Below are 24,202 nucleotides of genomic sequence, written 5' to 3'. Positions count from 1 at the left end.
CGGAGCAAGGAGGTCAAGGGCGGAGCAAGGAGGCCAAGGGCGGAGCATGGAGGTCAAGGGCGGAGCATGGAGGCCAAGGGCGGAGCATGGAGGCCAAGGGCGGAGCAAGGAGGCCAAGGGCGGAGCATGGTGATCAAGGGTGGAGCAAGGAGGTCAAGGGTGGGGCATGGAGGTCAAGGGTGGAGCAAAGAGGTCAAGGGCAGAGCATGGAGGTCAAGGGCAGACAAGGAGGTCAAGGGTGAGGCGTGGAGGTCAAGGGTGAGCTAGGAGGCCGAGAATGGAGCATGGAGGTCAAGGGCAGAGCAAGGAGGTTAAGGGCAGAGCATGGAGGTCAAGGGTGGAGCAAGAAGGCCAAGGGCGGAGCGTGGAGGTCTGGGGTGGAGAATGGAGGTCAAGGGGAGAGCAAGGAAGCTGAGGGCAGAACAAGGAGGTCAAGGGTGGAACAAGGAGGTCAAGGGCAGAGCGTGGAGGTCAAGGGCATGGAGGCCAAGGGCAGAGGATGGAGGCTGAGGGAGGAGCCAGGAGGCCGAGGGCGGAGCATGGAGGCCAAGGACTCATTCATTCACCCATTCAGCCAGCATTTACTGCACAGCACATATCACAGAGCTGGACGGCCTGAGTTTATGTCCCACGTCTTCCACTCACAGATATAACCTCTCTGTGCCTCAGTTTCTTTGACTGTAAAATGAAAAAGTAGTGCCCGCATGCCTAGGTTGGAAGAATCAAACAAGTGAATATATGGAAAGCACATAGCGTACACCTCATGCGTAGTCAGCACTGAGAAGTACCAGCTGGAAGCCATGCGAGCCCAGACAAGGCAGCGCCTCGCTAGGGTCTCAGTTTTCCTCCATGCGCGGAGATTGTGACACCCCCGCCCCCGCCAGGCTCACGGTGAGACTGCGAGATGATCTCCCTGGGCCCTGCACAGAGGAGGTGCCAGGAACGCAGAGTGGACTGGGCCCATGGTCGGGCTCTGCCTAGAATGTTCCTCCCCCAGGTGTCCCCCTGGCGCACTCCCTCCTCCCCGTCAGAGTTTTGTCCAGATGACGTCTCTACCAGACCTGGCCCAGCACCTTGTTTAAAGTCAGGCCTCCGTAGACAGCGCTCCCAGACCCCTTACCCTGCTGGAGGTTGTCCCAGACACGTAGCGTCTCTGCATAAGCAATGGAATGTCTTCATGTATTTGTGTCCCCCACATTGTCATGCTCAACCACTGCCATCTCCACCCTCCCCATCCAGCCACCATCTCGGCCTCGGAGCTCTCGCTGGCTGATGGGCGGGACCGCCCCCTGCGGCGCCTGGACCCTGGGATGATGCCCCTGCCTGACACGGCTGCTGGCCTTGAGTGGTCCAGCCTGGTGAACGCAGCCAAGGCATACGAAGGTAGGTGCCTTCCACCCAGTCCCGCCGGGCCCCCACACCCTCCTCTGTTCTAGAGGGATTTATGGAGGGCCTCGTGGCTTTGCAGGGATACCCACTCAGGTTCCAGAATCAGGGAGCGGGGTTCCAGTCCTGCCCCATCACTTGCTTACCATGCAGCCCTGGGCAAGTGTCTTCATCTCTTTGATGCGAGTTATCATGTTGACCGACAAGTGAAAGTCACCATGCTTGAGGCTGCCATGACAATTACACAAAACACTGCATGGAAAACACATGAGGCCAAGCACAGTGGTTCACACCTGTAATCCCAGCACTCTGAGAGTCCGAGGCAAGAGGATCACTTGAGGCCAGGAGTTTGAGACCAGCCTGGGCCACATAGTAAGACCCAGTCTCTACAAAAGAGAAAAACATAAGCGACACGTGGCGGTGCACACCTGTAGTCCCAGCCACTCTGCAGGCTGAGGCAGGAGGATTGCTTGAGCCCAGGAGAGGGAGGCTGTGTGGTGAGCTGTGATCACACCAATGCGCTCCAGCCTGGGCGACAGTGCAAGACCCCGTGTCTGGGGAAAAAAAAAAATCTGTGGCCGGGCGCGGTGGCTCAAGCCTGTAATCCCAGCACTTTGGGAGGCCGAGACGGGAGGATCACTAGGTCAGGAGATCGAGACTATCCTGGCTAACACGGTGAAACCCCGTCTCTACTAAAAAAATACAAAAAACTAGCCGGGCGAGGTGGCGGGCGCCTGTAGTCCCAGCTACTTGGGAGGCTGAGGCGAGAGAATGGCGTTAACCCGGGAGGCGGAGCTTGCAGTGAGCTGAGATCCGGCCACTGCACTCCAGCCTGGGTGACAGAGCGAGACTCCATCTCAAAAAAAAAAAGAAAAAATCTGTGTCCCTGAGGATATTTGGGTTTTCAGCCCCAGATTTGGGAGCTGGAAGAGGGAATGAAGACTTTCAGTGCCCTGAGGGTCCTGCCAAGACCTTGATTCTGGGTTGGGGGTTCCCCATACCAGGCCTGCAGAGATCCTCACTCCCTGGCTTCCCTGGAGCAGCGGACAGGGTTTGTTCTGCCACCCAGGGCCCTTTATGTGCTGGGAGTCCATGGGGACAGGGGGCCGGGCAGCTGGGGGCATCTCCTCTCTCATGTGGGTCTCCAAGCATCCTGGGGCCAGGACGGCTGGTGCCAGGATGGCCGGTTCCGGGATAGTGGGAAGTGAGGAAGGCCTCAGGTCTCTCCCTGGAGACCCAGATGCCATCAGCGGTTGTAGTGTTGTCTGCAGAAGGCAGAGCTGCCCAGACACCGACCCTACCAACCATAGGCCACAGGAAAGGGCTTGGGCAGCCAAAGCCCCCTACCCACTCCCAGCTGCTCCATGCACCTGGCATGCCTGGGAGCTGTGCACCCCGTGTGAGAAAGCTGAGGGAGCCTGGCTGGTGGCACTGATTTCTCTCCCAGGCTGTGCGTCACAGTCGCCTAGGGAGCTTTTTCCTTCCTTATAAAATTAATAGATGAACCACAGAAGGTTATGGGGGAGGGGTGGCAGTAGCAGAAAGTCCCGGAAGGAAGCGGTGCCTCCCCGGGAGCCGGAAAGGGGCTGGCAGGGAGTGCAGGTCAGAGTGGTTTCAGCTTGCCGGGAGGTGTGGGGGTTTTAATGAAGATACATATGTTTTCCCATGCAATTCACATGAGTGGAAAAGGCTAAAGGAGTTGTCATTAACTTTGGTAGGTGTGTTCATAGCATAGTAGTTTTCTTCCAAAAAAAAAAAATATATATATATATATATAATGTTTTATCCACTAGAGCTACTTAGTGAAGTTTCTACAGATGAAATACAAAGATGTCTGGAATTTGATTTAAAATATTCCAGGTTGGGTGCAGTGGTTCACACCTGTAACCCCAACACTTTGGGAGGTCAAGGTGGGAGGATGGCTTAAGACCGGGAATTCAACCAGCCTGGGCAACATAGCGAGACCCCGTCACTACAAAACATTTTATTTTACTTATTTCTTTTTTAGAGTCTCACTCTTTCACCCAGGCTGGAGTTCAGTGGCATGATCTTGGCTCACTGCAGCCTCCACCTCTCAGGTTCAAGTGATTCTCCTGCCTGAGCCTCCTGAGTAGCTGGGATTATAGGCGCTAATTTTAAAATTCGCCAGGCGTGGTATTACACACCTGTAGTCCAAGCTCCTTGGGAGGTTGAAGCAGGAGGATTGCTGGAGCCCAGGAGTTCTAGACTGGAGTGTGCTGTTCCGATCCGGTGTCTTCACTAAACTCAGTATCGATATGGTGACCTCCAGGGAGCCAGGGACCACCAAGTTTCCTAAGGACAGGTGTACTGGCCCAGGTCAGAAATGGAGCAGGTCAGAACTCCCACGCTGATCGGTAATGGACTCGGGCCTGTGAAGAGCCACTGCACTCCAGCATGGGCAACATCACAAGACCCTGTCTCTTAAAACACAAGTGTCAAAGTGAATATACATTAAATCCAAGATAGAACAATGTAACTATAAAGGGTATTATTCAATGAATCAGAGAACATTTGCAGATGACTGTATATTAGAGAATATTGTGGCCAGGCGTGGTGGCTCATGCCTGTAATCCAGCACTTTGGGAGGCCGAGGCGGGCAGATCACCTGAGGTCAGGAGTTCGAGACCAGCCTGACCAACATGGAGAAACCCCATCTCTACTAAAAATATAAAATTAGCTGGGTGTGGTGGCGCATGCCTGTAATCCCAGCTACTTGGGAGACTGAGACAAGAGAATCGCTTGAACCCAGGAGGCAGAGGTTGCAGTGAGCCGAGATCGAGCCACTGCACTCCAGCCTGGGCAACAAGAGTGAAACTCCATCTCAAAAAAAAAAAAAAAGTAAATGGGCAAAATGTTAACAATAGGTGGTGCCAGGGAAGGAGTGTTGGGGTTTTTACTGTGCTATTCTTGAGGCACAGAAATGGAAGTTGGGGAGCTGCTTGCCTCTGAGGCTCGCCCTCTGCCCTGCCCCTGGCGGTGCCGCCCTCGATACACGGCACACTGGGCTGCCTTTGTGTTTTTAACACCCCCGAGGATTCCATTGTCTGGCTGTTCGGAGCTCACTGAACCAGCCACTATTGGAGGGCACTGGGGCGGTGGCCAGCTGTTGCCATTACAGGAAGAAAATCTAACAGTCACGTTTGAAAACGCAGACGGCTCAGGTACCCCCAGTGCCAGTCACATGTCCAAGGCAGAACCCAGGAATCTTCACTTTCACTGGCAACCCCGTGCGATTTCTTTTCTCTCTTCAGTATGCATGATGTGATCTGTCTCACTTCCCTTTTTGCTTTTGAAATCTTCCCGGCTTCCTCCAAAGGAGAGCGAATCGTACAACGAATCCCCGTGGACCTGGCGCCAGCCTGTCCACTTTGGACCCCTTTTTTCCTACCTTTTTTTTTTTTTGAGACGGAGTCTCGCTCTGTGGCCCGGGCTGGAGTGCAGTGGCCGGATCTCAGCTCACTGCAAGCTCCGCCTCCCGGGTTTACGCCATTCTCCTGCCTCAGCCTCCCGAGTAGCTGGGACTACAGGCGCCAGCCACCTCGCCTGGCTAGCTTTTTGTATTTTTTAGTAGAGACAGGGTTTCACCGTGTTAGCCAAGATGGTCTCGAACTCCTGACCTTGTGATCCGCCCGTCTCGGCCTCCCAAAGTGCTGGGATTACAGGCTTGAGCCATCGCGCCCGGCCTTTTCCTACCTTTTACTTGTGGACCAAATCAAGTCATTTATGTTGAGAGCATGACAGGTTCAGAATCCAGTCGGGCGCTGCCTCGCACTCTCATCTAACTGCCTTCTCCAGCCCTTGTATTTTGTATGAACTAGTCATTGGATCAAAAGCCTCGATCGGAATCAGGATGGGATTTTGTGTTCTCGTTTTGTGTGTTCATTTGGTCGGTGTTTTGGCAAGAATCTATCCAAGCGCCGATGCAGTCTTTCCCAAGAGCGATGGGAAGTGTCGTGGAGGTTTGCAGGGAGAGGCGTCGTCCATCAATTGAGGGAGAAGCTAGGAGCCTTACTGACCCCTCTCCTCCTCCTCCCTCCCTGGCAGTGCAAAGAGCCGTCTCACTCTTCTCTCTGAACGACCCGGCCCTGAGCCCGGACATCCCGCCTGCACACAGTCCTGTCCACAGCCACCTGAGCCTGGAGAGGGGACCCCCGACCCCCAGGACCACCCCTACCATGAGGTGAGGTTTCCCTGGGAACACCCGGGTTCATACCAGCGGCAGGTCTGTGCAGTGGAAGAGGCTCACCCAGAGAGAGGCAGCCACTGCGGGTCACCCCCACCACTCTTCGAGCAGAAGCTGATATAGCAGCCGCTCCCCTCTCCTGACACGGTTGGAAGGTCATTACACTGCACCTGTCTATGCACTGGGGATCCACACTGACTAAGACAGACTCTGCCCAGTTCCAACAGATCTCCTGGTCCAGCGGAGATGACACTTGAATCAATACACACGCAGTTGTTTCGCTTCCAACTTGGAAAACTGCTAAGCAGGCCGGGCACGGTGGCTCACACCTGTAATCCCAGCACTTTGGGAGGCCAAGGTGGGTGGGTCACTTGAGGTCAGGAATTCAAGACTAACCTGGCCAACATGGTGAAACCCCATCCCTACTAAAAATACAAAAATTAGCCAGGCATGGTGGTGCATGCCTGTAATCCCAGCTACACGAGAGGCTGAGGCAGGAGAATCACTTGAATCCGGGAGGAGGACGTTGCAGTGAGCCGAGATCACGCCACTGCACTCCAGCCTGGGCCACAGAGCAAGAATCCATCTCAAAAAAAGAAAGGAAAGCTGCTCGGCACTGTCTCCCAATCCCCCAGCCCCGTGCCTCTCGCCAGCCCCATCGCTGCCAGGCTCCCGCCTATCTGCTCCTTCGTCTCCTCCTCTGCAGATTCCTAAACCTCACAGACTTCTGCCTCATGCTCACCCTTCCCAGCCTCCCTGCCAGGGGCTGTGCTGGGCTATCTGAGGACCCAGTGGCAACTGAGGCCAGGCCTGGCCCTCAGGAGGCTTCACGGGGGAAGAGGACGGGGACAGATCTCTCACATTTGTCATCTCACGCGTGGCTTCTCACATTCAGCGCAGCATATTTGACTGCACTCACTTGGCAGAAAACAAAATTAAAAAGAGGCAGAGAGAATGTAAATGGCACATTCTGCCTGTACATGGATTTAAATAGTGCATTTCACACTCGTCTGCACACCTCACGGTGCAGGGTTCTATATACAACCATCCGTGCACTGTACTTCATGGGCAGTGGGAGCAATTTTTGAGGGTAATTTTGACTTCTTGCTTTTCACACTCTGGCTTCAGAACTCAACCTCCACCACGAACGTAGGCCCCGCTGTAATTACAAGAAATCGGCAGTTCCAGATGGTACTGCCAGGCTCAGGGGCAGGAGCAGCACAGGCTGTGGGAAGCAGTGGGACCTGTGGCCCCTGGGCGGCACTCCTGGAGTCCATTTGCCCCCATCTCCCTCTGCAGCTGTAGATTCCCAGGACTCAGCAGCAAGGTTGTAGGAAAGGGTGGGCGAGGCAGGAGGGCCAGCCCTCGATTGCCACCACCTGTGCACCCACAGCGTCCAACAGAGCCTCCTTCAGCCCCAACTCCAAGTGGGAAGGGGCTGTGTGTTCTCTGCAGGGGCCAGGCAGGCCCAGGGCTGGGAGGATCTGCAGAGGGGCAGCTACTGGCTGTGGGTCCCTGATTCAAATCCTAGCACCAGCACGTGGGTGAGCGATACTGCCTGCATATCCTCCGCTGTCCAGTGGGTAACTCTGCAGCACATCCGAAGGCCACAGTGGGCAGAGGAGCTCTGTGAGATGAGCCAGGCAGCCTGAGGCTTGGTGCGGGTTGGCTCTCAGTGATGGGCACATGGTCAGCATCACTGACAGGACCGTTGTTGGTCCTGCCCACGAGGGCGGGCCCTTTTGACCATCTGTCCGTTCTCGTGCTTCCTGTGCCTGGAATGGTGCCTGGACCCGCCAGGTGCTCAGCAGGCATCTGTGGAGTGGGCTCTTTGTGTCCTGGAGGTACAAAGAAGGGGTGCTCCCTGAAGTCACATGCACGGCCCAGCCTCAGGGAAAACACACACTTCAGGGCGGGCACCCACCCTTCCCCTGGCCTGGTGCTCCCAACACCCCATCCACATCCACAAAGGTGCCCGTGGTGGGTGGAGTATGCCGGTGGAGGGCTGGCTTCCTGCTTCCCCTGGGAGCTTCTCCTCGGGCTTCGCCAGAATGTCAGCGTTAAGGGGGCCCGTGCCCCCAGGCTCCTCAGCTGTGGGCCAGAAGCCCTCTCCTCAGGGGCTGTGGGGCCTCAGGCTGACCTTGTCCCTGTCTTTCCAGTGAGGAGCCGCCCCTGGATCTGACAGGCAAGGTGTACCAGCTGGAGGTGATGCTGAAACAGCTGCACACTGACCTGCAGAAGGTAATGCTGGGGGCCACGCCCTCTCCATCCCACTTGCCAGACACCGGACAGGGTGGTCAGCAGGGATCGGGCACCTGTCCCGGCCATGCAGCACCCACCCCACCCCCACACCTCCTGCGCTTGACTGCAGTCATGGGTGAGGAGTAAACAGTGATAACACCCAAGGCTAGCAAGCACTCAGAGAAACTCATCCATTCTTGGGGGGAGAATAATCGGCCCAGGCTTTTCGGGGGGCAATTGGACAACATTTATCAGCAATGTAATTGTGGCCAGGCGCGGTGGCTCATGCTTGTAATCCCAGCACTTTGGGAGGCCAAGGAGGGGGTGGGTTGCCTGAGATCAGGAGTTCGAGACCAGCCTGGTCAACATGGTGAAACCCCATCTCTAATTAAAAAGTATAATAATTAGCCGGGTGTGGTGGCGGGCGCCTGTAATCCCAGCTACTTAGGAGGTTGAGGCAGGAGTCTCACTTGAACCCGGGAAGGTGGAGGTTGCAGTGAGCTGAGATCACACCACTGGGCTCCAGCCTGGGCAACAGAGCGAGACTCCGTCTCACAAAAAAGAAAAAAAAAAAATATTGACCCAGTAATTCCACTTGTGGGAATTTATCCGTGACAGCGTGAGTACAAAGAGATGGTGAACAAGGACGTTCTTGCCACACTATTGGCAATAAAAAATTGGAGCCAGCGTGGCTGACACTCAACAGGAGAACAGCGGTGTAAATTCCAGGGCGCCCATGCAGCGGAACAGTGTGCAGCCAATTAAAGTAATAACAAATCTATATATTTACTAACACGCAAAAGAAGTCCAGTAACTTACGTAAAAACCAAAGCGAGCTGCAGCACTGTTGCCTAGAACATCATCATACTTACTTATTTATTGTCTAACCACCACGGTTGAGAGGGCCATCTAGAAGGTGACAGTCAATTTGTTCTTTGGACTTGTCTCCATGGGGTGGGAGGATGAGGAGGAGACTGGTCAGGTGTGGTGGCTCACACCTCTAATCCCAGCACTTTGGGAGGCCGAGGCGGGTGGATCACCTGAGGTCAGGAGTTTGAGACCAGCCTGACCAACATGGTGAAACCCCATCTCTATTAAAAATACAAAATTAGCCAGGCTTGATGGCGCACTCCAGTAATCCCAGCTACTTGGGAGGCTGAGGCAGGAGAATTGCTAGAACCTGGGAGGCAGAGGTTGCAGTGAGCCGACGTCAAGCCATTGCACTCCAGCCTGGGCGGCAAGAGCAAAACCCAGTCTCAAAAAGAAAAATGAGGAGGAGACTTTGATCTATTGTTTCTCTACTTCTGGGTAAAAGGCAGAAAGGTGGCAGAGCATGTAACGCGTAAGTCCTCGAGCTGTGGAATCAAAGGGGCCCAGGTTCTGACCCGAACCCCAACGCATAACGCTGTGCGACCTAAGACAAGTCCCTGCCTCCGGGGCTGCGTCCTCCTGGAAGAATGGGGTCTGCTCAGGCCACTCTGCCTCCATGTCTCAGCTCCCCACTTGCTGTGTGAGGCTGGGGTCCTCTTCCAGGAAACTGGGGATAGCGACAGTCCCCAAGTCCTCAGGTAGTGTGAGGGTGGGATGCGGTGGCCTTGACAGTGCTGTTTGTCAGGCGGTGACTCCACCTCAGGCTGCATTCCAGGAGCTCTACATAGATGAGCTCCAGGCAACCCTCAGCCCCCTGGTAGGGTTGCGGGAACCGAGTGACTTGCCCAGGGTCCCTCGGGTGTAGAGAGGCAGAGTGGGATGTGCACCCCGGCCTGACCCAGCTCTAGTGGTTGGCTCCCAAGCACAGCCAGGCCAGGGTTTCCAGGCCCCAGGGAGCCATCGGCTGTTCCAGGAACAGCCAAGCCCACCCGCCTGACGCCAGCTTCCCACCCCACGCAGGAGAAGCAGGACAAGGTGGTGCTCCAGTCAGAGGTGGCCAGCCTGCGGCAGAACAACCAGCGGCTGCAGGAGGAGTCGCAGGCCGCCAGCGAGCAGCTGCGCAAGTTTGCCGAGATCTTCTGCAGGGAGAAGAAGGAGCTCTGAGGCGGGAGGCCACCACCCGGCCTTCGCTCCTTCCCTGCAGGCCATGGCCCTGCTCTCCTCTCTCCCTCCACTCGGCTCCCAGCTGCCCGTGTGACCAAGATGACTCAGCCAGGGCCCTCCCCATGGACACGGAAACCCCGATGGCCTCACTAGGGCTGTGAGTCAGGGTCAGCACACGGCCCTCGTGCCCCAGTGGGCGACGTGGTCTCAGGCCTCCCTCCGAGCTGCCCAGCTGTGTTCCCGGTGAGCTGGGCCATGCTCACACCGCGTCCGGGCCTGTCCCGCTGTCCCCGTCTAGCCTCTTCCTGGGACCAGCCCTCTGCAGCTGATGGGGACAGACAGAGGAGCCAGTCTCCAGACCCCTCGGCTCCAGGAGGTCACATAGCAGGTTTCTGCACCATGCACAAGGACGCTGCAGCTTGTGGGGCCGAGGCCCCTGCATGAAAAGTACAGCGTGAAAGCAACCCTTTCTTCCCCACACCCAGAGAGGTGAGGCCCGCGTGGACACAGACCAGGGCGCCTCGGTCCCTAGCGCGTGAGCTCCAAAAAGCACGAACATGATCCCCCCCAACCCCCTCCTCCCAAAAAGCTGCCAGGAGCACTTTCTTAGAGTTTAAATTATTTTCTTGGGGGCCTGAGGATAGAGAGAGGCAAGGCCAGCCTCCAGAGCCAATTTATTTGAGAGAGAAACTCTATTTGTACCTCCGGGACGGTTTATATGATCTTTTTCTATCAGCTCCTCTTCCACCAGAGGCCACTGCACCTGGGCTGGGGGTCCACAGGCCCCTCCACCTTCCAGCTAACCAGGTCAGGCCGGGGCGGTGGAGCCACCACACAGCCGACTCTCTCCTCCTCCCGGCACGACCTGGCCCTGACCAGCAGCCTCGGCTTCTTCTGGGCTCCAGGAGGGGCTCCCGAAGCCCTCAGTACAGGGCTGGAGGAGAACAGCCTTCACCTCCTCCTCTGGTTTTTTTTTCCTTTGCAAGTCTCCCAGCCCATTCTCTCCGAGCAGCGACCACCAGGACCCCCTCACCGTGCTCCCTGGGGAACACTGCGCCCCGCGAACCCCACTGGATGCTGGTTCTCTAAAGGCAATAAGGAGCGGCCATGCCGGTGTGGTACCACGCTGTTCACCCAGGAAACCGTTTCTTTTTTTCCTTCTTTAAAAACAAACAGAAAAAGATATATATATATATATATATATTTATTTTTTCATGTAGAGTTGGCGCCAGAACAAGCCTATATGGCCACAGTCTGTGGATTCACCCCCCAACCTCAAGCTGAGGACCAAGGCGTGTCCCCCGTGGGCTGGGGGTCAGTGGGAGGACCAGAGGGAGGAAGTCAGGGCAGGCGGGCAGGCTGGTGCCCTTTCTGGGAGGCACCAGGCGGGGAGGAGTTGGCAGAGCAGGTCTGGCCGTGAGCCAGCACCAGGCAACCCGGCCCTTGTCCAGGGACCCCTGCCACCTTCTCTCTGGGGTCAGGAACCTCAGGGAAGGGGGCTCCGGGGACTGCATGGGACGCAGGCACTCAGAGAGGTGCCAGTGTGGGTGGGTGGGGGTGAGAGAAGAGGGTTCGCATCGGTCTCCTGTGATCAGCCTCTGGCCCCCTGGAGGAGGAACCCTTAGCGCTGCCCCTGCCCCTACCCTCACCCCCCACACCGAGAGTGAGGTGGGCGTGCCCCAGGCAGCGTCCTCAGCCCTGGCCAGCTACTGTGATGCCATCTTCTCCCCCATCCCCTTCTCTGGGGGACCCTCCCGTCCCCCACCCCCACCCCTTAGACCCTAATCGGGCCCCTTTTGTTTTCTTCAGTTGTCTCCTCCCATCTTCAGATCATTCGAATCATTTTGGGGACTTAATCATGTACATGGACAAGTGAAAATTATGATTTTTTGTTTTGTTTTGTTTTGTTTTTTTAAGGATTTCTGCAAAAACAGATCTATTTAATTTGAGGTTGGTGTTCTATCTGATGGCTGAAGATAGCAGCAGGTTTTTTTTTTTTTTTTTTCCCATATGTTGATTTTTTCATTTGGATTTTTTATTATTATTCTTTATTGTCTTTTTTTCCCCCCCATCCCTGTCTTGAGATTTTCTGGCATGTTTCTGGAGGTTTCAAAGGAAATAAATGTTTCATAGAAATAGCTTGTGTGTTCACTTCTGGGGCAGCTGCCTGGAGTTGCTGACGAGAGGGTGTGGTCCCGCATCGGCCCCTCCTCCTGCTCCTGTCCCCAAGTTCCCCACACCGTGACCACCACACACACATCCTAAGAACCAGGGGCACCTGCCTTGCTAACTTCTTTTCCTTGGAATCCAAAGGACAGAAATCCAACACTCAGAATGTGAAATGTCCTTAAGTTCAAAAGAGTGAAATTCTGCCCCAGAGGTACTGGAGGCCTGAAGGCCAGACCTGTCTCAGCCAGTTGTGTTGGGTCTTAGAAATAGTGGCCAACTTTTAATTTGGACATTCAGCCAGGCGCTGTACCTCATGCCTGTAATCCCAGCACTTTTTGAGAGGCTGAAGCAGGAGGATTACTTGAGCCCAGGAATTCAAAACCAGCCTGGACAACATAGCAAGATCCTGCCTCTAAAAAAAAATTTTTTTTTTAATTTTTTGAGACAGAGACTCTTTTTGTTGCCTATGCTGGAGTGCAGTGGTGCAATCTCAGTTCACTGCAACCTCCGCATCCTAGGTTCAAGCGATTCTCTTGCCTTAGCCTCCTGAGTAGCCGGGATCACAGGCACCCGGCTAATTTTTGTATGTTTGTAGAGACAAGATCTCACCATGTTGGCCAGGCTGGTCTCGAACTCCTGACCTCAAGTGATCTGCCTACCTCACCCTCCCAAAGTGCTGGATTACAGGTGTGAGCCACCGTGCCCGGCCTTTTTTTTTTTTTTTTTTTTTTTTTTTTTTTTTTAATGGAGATTGCACATGAAGAAGGCCAGGTTTCCAGCTTGGTTGATCTTTCGTTTGCTGCAAGACTCACAAGGGGCCCCTGCCTCCTTTGGTCCCGGCCACATGGCTGCATTTGGGACGCTGTCCCCCTTCGGTCTGTAGAGGTGGGAGGAGACCCCCGCCGCCAGTTGCCAAGTGAATGCTTTGGGGGTAGGAAGCAGCCCCTCGTCGCCCCAGATCTGCATCTGGCCTGATGAACATTTGCATTTTGGGAATCTGGATCAAACTGACTTCGGAATCAGGAAATTCCTCCTGAAAATCCCGAAGTCCAGCGCCTCGAGGGAAGCCTAGCCTCCTGATGGGGCTGGCCAGGTGGGGTCTTTCTGCCCCCCTTACCCAGGTACCTGTCTTGGAGTTTCACATCCCTGAGCTAAAACCTAGTGCTTCTCTGACTCAGACCCTGCCCCCTCCAAAAAATGTCTTTTTCCAAAAGGCGTGGGGCTGGCATCCGGAGGAGCAGGACCAGCCATTCCCACGTCTCCTAAAAATTCTGGAGTTCTCCAGACACCCTCCCAGTCTCCGCCCTCCTCCTCGACGCCCCGTCCTCAACCCGCACTGCCCTCCCCCCGCCACCAGGCGAAGGGGGCGGGAAGCCTGGGAACAGGCTGTTCTCACATCCTCTCCTGGCGCCGGAGCCACGCCGGCTGCTTCCAGCACCCCACAACTCGCACGCACGCCAGCCCCTGGTTGCGCCCGAACTGTGCTTTGAGGCCTGGCCCTTCCCTTCGTGTCCCAGTTTCCAGCTTCCTCTGCCCGCCTCGGACCTCCGTGTCCCTCCTCCCTAATCTTTCTGGGTCCCTCTCCGGCTCTCTCTGCAGATTATTCTGCTGTTCCCCTAAATTGTGTCTTCTCCTCTCCCCTGCTGCCCGCGTCTCTCCCCATGTCTGCCTGTTGTCCTGGGACTTTGCCTGTCCCTGATCCCAGGTCTCTCTCTCCAGCTGCAATGTGGCTCCTTCTGTCTCCCCTCCTGGAGGACCTTTCCCTAAATCTGCTGCTGCTCTTCCGCAATCACCATCCTCCTCCTCGTCCCGCCTCTCCCAGCATGTCAGCCATTCTTTATTACTGTTTTTACCTCTCTCCCACTAAACCACCTTCTCACCCCTGCTCCCTTCCTCTCCCAGTCCTTCCTCCCGTCTCCCTCCTGCTCCCTCCTGCTCTGTTTTCTGATTCTCTCAATAACTGTGTGACTGTCCTCATCTCTCTCTCTCCTGATCTGTCCTAGTTCCCTCACTCCACTCCCGCCCCCCACGTGTCGCCCACGTCTCAGCCTCTCTCCCAGTGCCAGTGTCTAGATACCCTCCTGCCCTCCCTTAGTACCTCTCTTTCCGCCCCATCCCCACCGCTGATTTGCCCCACATCCAGGACAGGGAGCTCCCTGGAGATGTCTGGGCCTGGGATGACACCTCCTGACACCCCCGTTCGCCACCCCAGCCTCAGGAGGGGCCAACCCACCGTCCTCTTCCCAGCCCTTCCCTTCCCCCGGCCCGGCTCCTGCCTCCCTCCTGGCTGCGCCCGCTGCAGCTGCAGCAGCCCGTTGCCAGGGCAACCACAGCTGGCTGGGCGGGAGCCCCTCCACCCCATCCCCCTTCTCCTCCTTTCTGGCAAAGCAAGGCGGAGCTGGGACAAAGCCGGGGACAGGCAGGGTGCAGGCGGGAGGAGAAGGAGGTGGATGGAGGTAGGGGCTGGCTGGTCGCCTCACCCCCTACAAGGCCCCCCCGCCCCGACCCCTGGCCCTCCTTCTTGTGATGCCCCAAACCAGACGGGAGAATGAGGCAGTCGTGGGCAGAGGGGTCAGGCCCAGTTTAATACACAGAACAAGTTAATTCACAGCAGAGGCAGGCAATAGAGGAGACTCGGTGACAAGTGGGAGGGCACTCCTGGATTGGGGGACATCCCCCCAAAACCCACCACCTCCCCCACCTGCAGTCTCAGTTTCCCTTTTTAAAAACCCGAACAACAAACACACACAACCACAAGAAACAACCACGCCCCCTCACTCCCCCCAAAATGGCCAGTGAGGGGGGCGGGGGCCGCCAGGCCTGGCGGGGCGGGAGGAGGGCGGAGGAGGGAGGAAAAGGAGTCCGTGGCGGAGTCTGTGCTTCTCATTCCAGCAGGCGCTGGGCGGGGGCCCACCCGGCCCCACCACCGCCACCCACCAGCCACGGCGGGCACGGGGCGGGCACAGGCCAGGGCGGTCGGGGAGGGGCAGGAACAGAGTTCAAAACCAAGGTTCACATCATGCAGTATCCACCGTGGGCACCGGGAGGGGCAGGTGGACACCACGCCCACCGCCCTGGGCACAGGAGGGGAAGGTGCCCACCTTGGGTGGGGCGCGGGACGGCTGCAGCTCCAGAAATTGGGGTTGGGGCGCCCGGCAGGGGGCCGGCAGAGGCGGGTGCCCGGTGGACGCTCTCAGCAGCGCCCCTCCACCCAGCCAGGCCTTGGAGGACTCTTTGTATATATTAACTTCTTTTCCTTTTTTTTCTTTTTTTTTTTTTTAACTTTTTGTCTTTTTCTTTAGAAAAAGGCTCTGTCCATGCCCCTGGCTGGCACCTACCACCCCCCATGCCCGCCCAGAGGCGGGGTATGGCTTTGAGGGGAGAAGCCCCTGGTGTCCATTTGCCAAGGGACAGAGAGGGAGGGAGGGAGGGAGGGGCCCTGGCCGGGCCCCGCCCACAGGGCAGACATTCCACTTGCACGGAGGGGAGGGGGTGGCCCAGCGCCCTCTCGGCTTCCCCCTCTCCCCCTCCCGCTGCGGGGCATTCAGGGTGGGGGAGAATTGAGGAGCTCAGAGAGGCAGGTAGGCGAGCACCACCCGAGTCCCGGCGCCGAGCCGGCCTAGGTGAGGGTGATGTAAGCGGAGGCCTTCTCCTTCAGGTGCCGAAGACAGAGGTGACAGCTCCAGCTCCCTGCGGGGGCGGCCGAAGCTGGAGTCAGGCCCAGGTCCGGGAGGGCTGCCCCAGCCCCTTCCCACCCAGAGGACACAGTTTTCCACAACCGGGAGATGGGCGTTCCCCCCCCCCCCCCCCCCCCCCCCGGGGCCCCGTTCCCCCCCCCCGGGGCCCGGGGGCCCCCCCCCCCCCCCCCCCCGCCCACGTGGTGCCTGCCTCTCCTCTCACCTTCCGGGGGCTCCGCCATGGGGGGGCTGAGGCAGTACATGTGGTAACCCCGATCGCAGTCGTCACAAAACAGCAGCTGGTCCTGGGGGGTGAGACCCGCCCAGCTGGCACCCTGGGGGCACGGGCACCAGAAACGGGGGTGGGGGGCTGGGGCAGGGGCTCGGTCAAGGGGGCTGGGGGGAGGTGAGGCCTGCCAAGAAAGTCTCTGAGAAGGTCTTTGCAGCAGGAAATGTGTGCACAACACTGCTTAGCCAAGCACATATCCCTCGGGACCGTCCCTTTGCGATTTATAGTGGGGGTTTCATAAGGCTCTGCGGAAGGTTTGTTATTATTATTATTTTATATTTTTAGAGACAGGGTCCTACCCTGTTGCCCAGGCTGGAAGTGCAGTGGTGCAGTCACAGCTCACTGCAGCCTCACACTCCTGGGCTCAAGTGATTCTCCTGCCTCAGCCTCCTGAGCTGGGACTACAGGTGTGGGCCACCATGCCTGGCTTTTTTTTTTTTTTTTTAATTTTTTGTAGAGATGGGGGTCTCACTATGTTGCCCAGGCTGGTCTAGAATTGCTGGGCTCAAAACTCCTCAGCCTCCCAAAGTGCTGGGATTGCACGGGTGGGCCACCACTCCCGGCCTGTGGAAGGCCTTATATGACACCAAGATGATCTGATATCAGCTCTGCCAGCAACGGTCATGGCTTTTGTTTTTGTTTTTGTTTTTGAGACGGAATCTTGCTCTGTCACCTAGGCTGGAGTGTGCAGTGGCGCCATCTCGGCTCACTGCAATCTCTACCTCCTGGGTTCAAGAGATTCTCCTGCCTCAGCCTCCCAAGTAGCTGGGACTACAGGCACCCGCCACCATGCCCAGCTAATTTTTGTATTTTTGTAGAGCCGGGGTTTCACCATGTTGGCCAGGCTGGTCTGGAACTCCTGACCTCAGGTGATCCACCCACCTCAGCCTCTCCCAGAGTGTTGGGATTACAGGCGTGAGCCACCACGCCCGGCCTGTGGAAGGCTTTAAACAATCCTAAGATGATCTGATACCAGCTCTGCCAGCAGTGGTCATGGCTTTACATCTCAGCTCTTCCATTTCCCTAGCTGGCTGACCCTGGCCAGGTCTCTCTCCCTCTCTGAGCTCGGTTTCTTCCCTGTGAAGCGGGAACAAGACCACCTGCTTCAGAGGGTGGTTGGGAGGAGCCAGAGAGACGAAGAGGAAAAAGTGCCGGGTTCACTTTATGGACACCAGCATAACGGTAACGCAGGGGACTCGTGTTCACCAGGGAGGGCTCAGACACAGGCTTTAAGCTCAAGAAGCCGAGGTGGACGTGCCAAGCGGGGCGGGCAGCAGGGCACGCGGGGGGCGGGCGGCACTCACGTCGTTCTCGGAGGTTCCGCACAGGCTGCAGGATTTGCACTCAATGCACTGCCAGCGGTAGGTCCGCACAGCTGCCGTCATGTTCACCGTGAATTGTAAACACGAGGGGTGTCCTGGGGGCCAAGGGGCAGGGGTGCAGTTAGGAGGTCAGCGTGCCCCTGCTGGGCACTGACTGCCAGGGGAGCCATAGCTCAGCCCCTATACCCGGCTGATGAGGCTGGGATGAGCTGCCAGGGTCCACAGCCTGACCCCACACCTGCCCAGCAACCACGTGGCCAGCAGCCGTCCCCCGGCCACCACAGTCTCCTACCACAACCACCAGGGCAACCACACTCTGCTCCCCAGAACGCCATGGCAACCGCATTCCATTACCCACAGTGCTGTGGCAACCACTTTCTACCACCCACAACACCGTGGCAACCACATTCTGTTAAGCACCGTGCTGAGACAGCCACATTCCATACCCACAGCAGAACGGCCAGGGGTCCTGTTAACCACAGCAACGTGGCAACCACACTCTCCCAGCCACAATGCCATGGCAACCGCCTTCCACAGTGGGGTTCCCACACCTTGGTTTCATGAAACTAAAGCCCATTCCACATGATGCCCCAGCAACCAAACTGTTACTGACAATACCGTGGAGCACCAGGCTGTCCGTCATTCCACGGCCCCGGTGCAGAGACACCCGCAGCTGCGACCTGCAGCCACGACCCGTGGTGCTCGCCCCCTGCAACTACGGCCCCCGGTGCCATCACAACTACATTCCATTATACCGAGTTGCCATGACAACCATATTTCACTACCCATGATGCCATGACAACCACAATTCATGACCTACTGTGCTGAGGCAGCCACAGTTCATATTGCCCACAAGTCCACCACATGAGACCACATCTGTAAGCCACAATTCTACAGCAAGCTCGTCCTGCTACCAGTGCCCAGGCGGGGGCATGCGCCACTCACACCACACAGCCCACTGCCCGCCACGCCTTGATCCCCGTCTCTTGCTACTCCTTTTGCCTTGTTTTGGTTTTTGAAACAGGGTCTCACTCTGTTGCCCAGGCTGGAGCACAGTGGTGCCATCACAGCCCACTCTGTAGCCTTGACCTCCCGGGCTCCAGTGATCCTCACACCTCAGCCTCCCGAGTAGCTGGGACTAATGGGGTGTGAAACTATACCCAGCTTTTTTTTTTTTTTTTATTTTTTTTTTTTTGAGACGGAGTCTTGCTCTGACACCCAGGCTGGAGTGCAGTGGTGCGATCTCAGCTCGCTGAAACCTTGGAGTCCCGGGTTCAAGCGATTCTCCTGCCTCAGCCTCCAGAGTAGGTGCGACTACAGGCACGCGCCACCACACCCAGCTAATTTTTGTATTTTTAGTAGAGACGGGGTTTCACTATGTTGGCCAGGATGGTCTTGATCTCTTGACCTTGTGATCCACCCACCTCAGGCTCCCAAAGTGCTGGGATTACAGATGTGAGCCACTGCACCCAGCCTATTTTTTTTTAACAGATGGGCTCTCATTATGTTGCCCAGGCTGATCAAAAACTCCTGGGCTCAAGGGGCTGGTTGCAGTGGCTCATGCCTTTAATCCCAGCACTTTGGGAGGCCAAGGCAGGCAGATCACCTGAGGTCAGGAGTTTGAGACCAGCCTGGCCAACATGGTGAAACCCTGTCTCTACTAAAAATACAAAAATTAGCCAGGCATGGTGGTGTGCGCCTGTAATCCCAGCTACTCGGGAGGCTGAGGCGCAAGAATCACTTGAACCCAGGAGGCGGAGGTTGCAGTGAGCCAAGATCGTGCCAATGCATTCCAGCCTGGGCGACAGAGGGAGACTCCATCTCAAGAAAAAAACCTCCTGGGCTCAAGCAGCCTCCCACCTCAGCCTCCTGGGTAGCTGGGACTAATGGGGTGTGACACCATGCCCAGCTAATTTTGTTTTTAATAGATGGGATCTCACTATGTTGCCCAGGCTGGTCTCAAACTCCTGGGCTCAAGGGAGCCTCCGGCCTCAGCCTCCTGAGTTGCTGGGATTACAGGTGAGCAACAACACACCTGGCTAATTTTTTAATTTTTTGTATAGATGGGGGTCTTGCTATGTTGCTCAGGCCGGTCTCAAATTCCTGGCCTCAAGTGATCCTCCCACCTCTGCCTCCCAAAGTGCTGGGATTACAGACGTGAGCCACCGCACCCGGCCTCTCACTACTCTTGATGCTATGCTAAGCACAGGCCGCTACCCACAGTGCCATGAGAGCGACATCCCATTATCCCTGAAGCCTCACTGATCCGACCCAATTCCCACAATCCTCAGCAGTTGCATCAGCCTCGCTAGCTCTGGTTATCCACAGTATCCCCTACACGCTCGGGGTCCTCTCAGTCCTCACCGCCTTGCCTCCCTCCCTCCAGGTCTGCACTCCTGAATGTCCTCTGCACCCGGCCCCCAGAAACCTCAGGTGGGGAGCGTCACCTGATCGCCCACAGTCTGCACAGGAGATGAGGTCCTCGGGACACCCCGTCTTCTTGGAGCCCCCCAGGCAGAAGTCACAGTAGCCGTTGGGGATGACAGTGCCGTCGGGCGCCTTCTTGGCTGCAAGACAGCGGACAGGCATTGGCACGGGGCAGGCAAGGGCACCCCGCAAAGGTGGCTGCAGACGTTAGGAGCAGAAGGAGGCATCCATACCTGTGTGTTTCCTTTGTGCCTCAGGGACCCAGGCCAATTCTTTGTAAAACTCTGGGGTAAGGGGGACAGAGAGAGGGACTCTCACCACAGGCAAGGCTCCACCCTGCCCCCAGCCTCAGCCCCAGGGATGGACCTCTTAGTCCAGGTGTGGGGAGGTGGGAAGAGCGAGTAGCTACCCTAAGCCGTGGGGAGAGGCGAAAACAGTTCTCATCGGGACTCCCAACTCTTCTTTTTATTTATTTGTTTCAATTAAAAATAAAGGCAGCATCTTGGTATGTTGCCCAGGCTGGACTCCAACTCCTGGCCCCAGCGATCCTCCCGCCCCAGCCTCCCAAAATGGTGGGATTATAAGTGCAAGCCACTGCACCCAGCCAGGATTCCCAACTCCTTGAGACAACTGACACGTCCTCTTTATTGGGTCAAAACTTGGTAAAGACAGCTTGAAGAAGGGCGCCCTGCTTCCCTTCTCACATACATGTCTCCCAGCCACCCACTTCCAAGTGCACCCTCAGTAATTTGTATCTAACAAATTCAGAGAGTACCCCTAGCCAAGATCTGGTACAGAAACAGACACTCAGAAGAAAAGTTCTGAACACTGAGGTGTCCAGGTGTGTAGTGGCCTGGGGTGAAGACACTCAGCCTCTGCCTCTGAGAGATAGGTGGGAAGACGGTGTCTCGCTGCTGCCTCCCCCAAACCCTCCTCCCCTCCCCCATCCCTCAGCTGTCAGAACTGGCATGGGATTGGCACGGGCGGATGCCAAGGGCTCCCAGGTCACAGACCCTGCCCCTTGACCAAAGCTTAGCAGAGAAAGGAGAAAGGGAAGGCAGGGCGGGAGGGGAGCCATCTATCACACCCCCCCCCTCCCCAAGCTCTAATTGAAACAATAAATCAGACCCAGAAATATTACGCCCGGCCGGGAGCGAAGGAGCGATGGTTGGTTGCCATGGCAACCCCAGAGCCAGCATCCCCATGGTCGGTGGGGGGAGGGAACGGCTGAGCTGGAGATTTTCCAGAAATGTCTAATGCCCCCCCACCCCCACCCCCAGCTGGGCTCCTCTTCCCGCTCCCGGGGCCCCTCACCACCCCCACCTGGCCTGCCAGCTCACGTTTATGGTTGTTTTTCCGGTGGAAGGGCAGGGCGTGGCGTTCGGCGTTCTCCTCCCCCTCCTCCTCAGCCAGGTGGGTGTGGGTGTAGTGGTAGCTGAGCCCCGGCCGGTTCTTATACCGTTTCCCACAGACTGGGGAGCGAGCGAGCCGGGAGGGCCTGTCAGCCCCTCCAGGCCCATGCTGCCTCCACCCTGGCCTCCAGGATCACACCTCCCCCCTCGGCCAGAGACCTGAGCATCCCCCCAACCCGGGTCTGGAACAGGAGGGAGAGGGCCACGAGGTGGGGATTCTCTGGGCCCCCTCTCTCTGCCTTTCCCCCTCTTCAGAAGGACTCACTATCACAGACATACGGCTTGTCTCGGTCCTCCAGGGAAGCGGTGTCCTGGCGTTTCCGGAGACCCCCGATGCCGTATGCCTGTAGGGAGAGTCAGGAGTGAGAGGCCAAGAAAGTAAGAAAACAGGCCGGGCGCGGCGGCTCACACCTGTAATCCCAGCACTTTGGGAGGCCAAGGCAGGCGGATCATGAGGTCAAGAGCTCAAGACCACCTTGGCCAACATGGTGAAACCCCATCTCTACTAAAAACACAAAAATCAGCTGGGCGTGGTAGCGCATGCCTGTAGTCCCAGCTACTCAGGAGGCTGAGGCAGAAGAATCGCTTGAACCCAGGAGGCGGAGGTTGCCGTGAGCCGAGATCACGCCACTGCACTCCAGCCTGGCGACAGAGCAAGACTCTGTCTCAAAAAAAATAAAAAGGAAAAAAGAAAGTGAGAAAATAGAGTCTTTTGCAAATTCAAATTGCAGCTCTGCAAACGTCCTAGCTGTGGGGCTTCAAACCTCTCCAAGTTTCAGCTTCTTCCTCTGCGACACGGGGATGAAGGTAGCTCTAACCCACTGCATAATCTCTGCTTTGCAAATAGCTTAATACAGATGAGCCTCAGTTTCCTCATCTGTAAAATGGGTATTAAATCCCCCACCCCTGCAGGCTGTTCTGGGATTCAATGAGGTCAGACTGTGGCAGGGGCCGACCACGGCGCCTGCTCCACGAATGAGACCCGTCACTGAAGGGAGCAGGGGAGAGGAGAACCTTGGGGTGATACCTTTCCTTTGGCCCTGTTCTTCCTCCTGGGAATGTCATCCTCCAAGTCTTCCACCTCGAGATCATGCGGAAACTCCAGCAACTGCTGTTTCTGGGCAATAGAGAAAGGAGACGGATCGAGAAAATAGGGGCCACTGACCTGCTTTTGGGCCTCTGCTCTGGGCAGAGGTGGAGATTGGGGCTGAGAGCGTAAGTCAGGAGTTCTTCCAAACAGAGATGAAGGCTGGGAGCATGGAGACTGGGATGCCCAAGGGCTGGAGGAAACCGGGGGGTTTCAGAGCAGGAACATGAGGGCCTGGGCTGGCGGCCGGCAGGGGTGAGAGGAAGCCATGTAGGGGGTCCCCCAGGGGTGGGCCTACCTGACAGTCCATAATGGTCTCCTCCTCCTTCAGCTCAATCTTCTTCTCCCCCGTCTCTGCACACAGTAGAGCCTCGAGGACCGGCCCTTCTGGGAGGCCACCCTCCTTCTTCAGGGGTGCTTCACAGTCTGGGGACAGGGCCATGGCGGGGTCAGATGGGGAAGTTGACCCTGGAGGACTCCTCAAACTATGCAGGTGGGGGGACCGTATTCTTTGCGGCAGGGAAGAAGCTTTCCCACACTCGGCCAGCAGCAGAGGCGAGGATTTACCTACACGCCCTAGAAGGGAGGCCCAGACCCCGGGGAGACCCAGCCACACCCTCAGATACCCTGGGACGTACGGCAGGAGACACAGTCAGAACTTTGGATACACCGGAGAGCCTCAGAAAAAGACACAGGCCATCAGGCACACCCAGACCTCCTCAGGGAAGACGCAGCGACTCTTAAACACACTCAGACAAATACGGACAGATACACACACTCACAGAGGAGACACACGGACACCCACAGGGGACATCCAGACAGATTGTCTGAGACAGACGTGGAAAGGAAGAGGCCCAACCAAGCTCTCTTTTTTCTTTTTCTTTTTTTTTTTTTTTTGAGACAGGGTCTCGCTCCATCACCCAGGTTGGAGTGCACCCAGGCTCAAGTGATCCTCCCACCTCAGCCTCCTGGGTAACTAGGACTACAGGCAGAGCGGCTGGCCCGCCAGCACAACGGCTAATTTTTGTATTTTTGGTAGAGACGGGGTTTCACCGTGTTAGTCAGTCTGGTCTCAAACTCCTGAGTTCAAATGATCCTCTGCCTCGGCCTCCCAAAGTGCTGGAATTACAGGCATAAGCCACCATGCCTGGCCAAGCCACACTCTCAGATACAGCCTAGAGACTCCAAGAGGTATAGCCAGATCCTTGGAGACCCCCAGACACATGGAGGAGACATAGCCAGACCCATGGGTACTCTCAGAGATGCTCAGAGACAATCAGCTGGTCAGGTGCGGTGACTCACACCTGTAATCCCAGCACTTTAGGAGGCCGAGGTGGGTGGATCACTTCAGGTCAGGAGTTTGAGACCAGCCTGACCAACATGGTAAAACCTCATCTCTACTTAAAAACAAAATAGAAAAATTGACCGGATGTAGTTGCTCACGCCTGTAATCCCAGCTACTCAAGAGGCTGAGAAAGAGAATCACTTGAATCCGGGAGACAGAGGTTGCAGTGAGCCGAGATCGTGCCACTGCACTCCAAACTGGGTGGAAGAAAAGAAAGAGAAAGAAAGAAGGAAAAGAAAGAAAGAAAAGGAAGGAAGGAAGGAAGGAAGGAAGGAAGGGAGGGAGGGAGGAAGGAAGGAAGGGAAAGAGAAAGAAAGAAAGAAAGAGGAAGGGAGGGAGGGAAAGAAAGAAAGAGAGAGAGAAAGAAAGAAGAAAAGAAGAAAAGAAAGGAAGGAAGGGAGGGAAAGAAAGAAAGAAAAAGAAAGAAGGAAGGGAAGGAAGAAAGAAAGATAAAGAAAGAAGAAAGAGAGGAAGGGAGGGAGGGAAAGAAAGAAAGAGAGAAAGAAAGAAAAGGAAAGAAAGAAGGAAGGAAGGAGAAAGAAAGAAAGAAAGAAAGAAAGAAAGAAAGAAAGAAAGAAAGAAAGAAAGAAAGAAAGAAAGAAAGAAAGA

The 24,202-nt window shown here is 56.3% G+C and overlaps 2 protein-coding genes across 9 annotated transcripts in view; one reads left to right on the top strand and one right to left on the bottom strand.

Annotated features, from left to right (window-relative positions):
* LOC113219796 (signal-induced proliferation-associated 1-like protein 3) overlaps positions 1 to 12,001 on the top strand; it is a 16,713-nt gene extending 4,712 nt beyond the window's left edge. For both annotated transcript variants that reach the window (XM_026447705.2, XM_026447704.2), the window contains exons 3-6: positions 1,240 to 1,383; positions 5,452 to 5,587; positions 7,750 to 7,831; positions 9,722 to 12,001. In XM_026447705.2, coding sequence (XP_026303490.1) covers positions 1,240 to 1,383; positions 5,452 to 5,587; positions 7,750 to 7,831; positions 9,722 to 9,865 — 506 coding nt within the window. In that variant the 3' untranslated portion in view covers positions 9,866 to 12,001. The remainder of the gene's footprint in view (positions 1 to 1,239; positions 1,384 to 5,451; positions 5,588 to 7,749; positions 7,832 to 9,721) is intronic.
* Positions 12,002 to 14,591: 2,590 nt separating this feature from the next.
* Positions 14,592 to 24,202, bottom strand: part of DPF1 (double PHD fingers 1) — a 19,116-nt gene continuing 9,505 nt past the window's right edge. For 3 of the 7 annotated variants that reach the window (XM_023229366.1, XM_026447696.1, XM_023229363.1), the window contains exons 4-12: positions 22,547 to 22,674; positions 22,189 to 22,278; positions 21,427 to 21,505; positions 21,090 to 21,221; positions 19,983 to 20,033; positions 19,770 to 19,889; positions 17,305 to 17,417; positions 15,935 to 16,016; positions 14,592 to 15,724 (exon numbers count right to left, since the gene is read on the bottom strand). In XM_023229366.1, the coding sequence (XP_023085134.1) occupies positions 15,654 to 15,724; positions 15,935 to 16,016; positions 17,305 to 17,417; positions 19,770 to 19,889; positions 19,983 to 20,033; positions 21,090 to 21,221; positions 21,427 to 21,505; positions 22,189 to 22,278; positions 22,547 to 22,674 (866 nt within the window). In that variant the 3' untranslated portion in view covers positions 14,592 to 15,653. Of the gene's footprint in view, positions 15,725 to 15,934; positions 16,047 to 17,304; positions 17,418 to 19,769; positions 19,890 to 19,982; positions 20,034 to 21,089; positions 21,222 to 21,426; positions 21,506 to 22,188; positions 22,279 to 22,546; positions 22,675 to 24,202 lie in introns of all 7 variants that reach the window. The other 4 variants (XM_023229362.1, XM_023229367.1, XM_023229364.1 and 1 more) reach the window with 4 other exon arrangements.

Source organism: Piliocolobus tephrosceles, chromosome 21, assembly GCF_002776525.5.
Source record: "Piliocolobus tephrosceles isolate RC106 chromosome 21, ASM277652v3, whole genome shotgun sequence".
Lineage (NCBI taxonomy): Eukaryota > Metazoa > Chordata > Mammalia > Primates > Cercopithecidae > Piliocolobus > Piliocolobus tephrosceles.
This window is presented reverse-complemented; position numbering and strand designations above follow the sequence as displayed.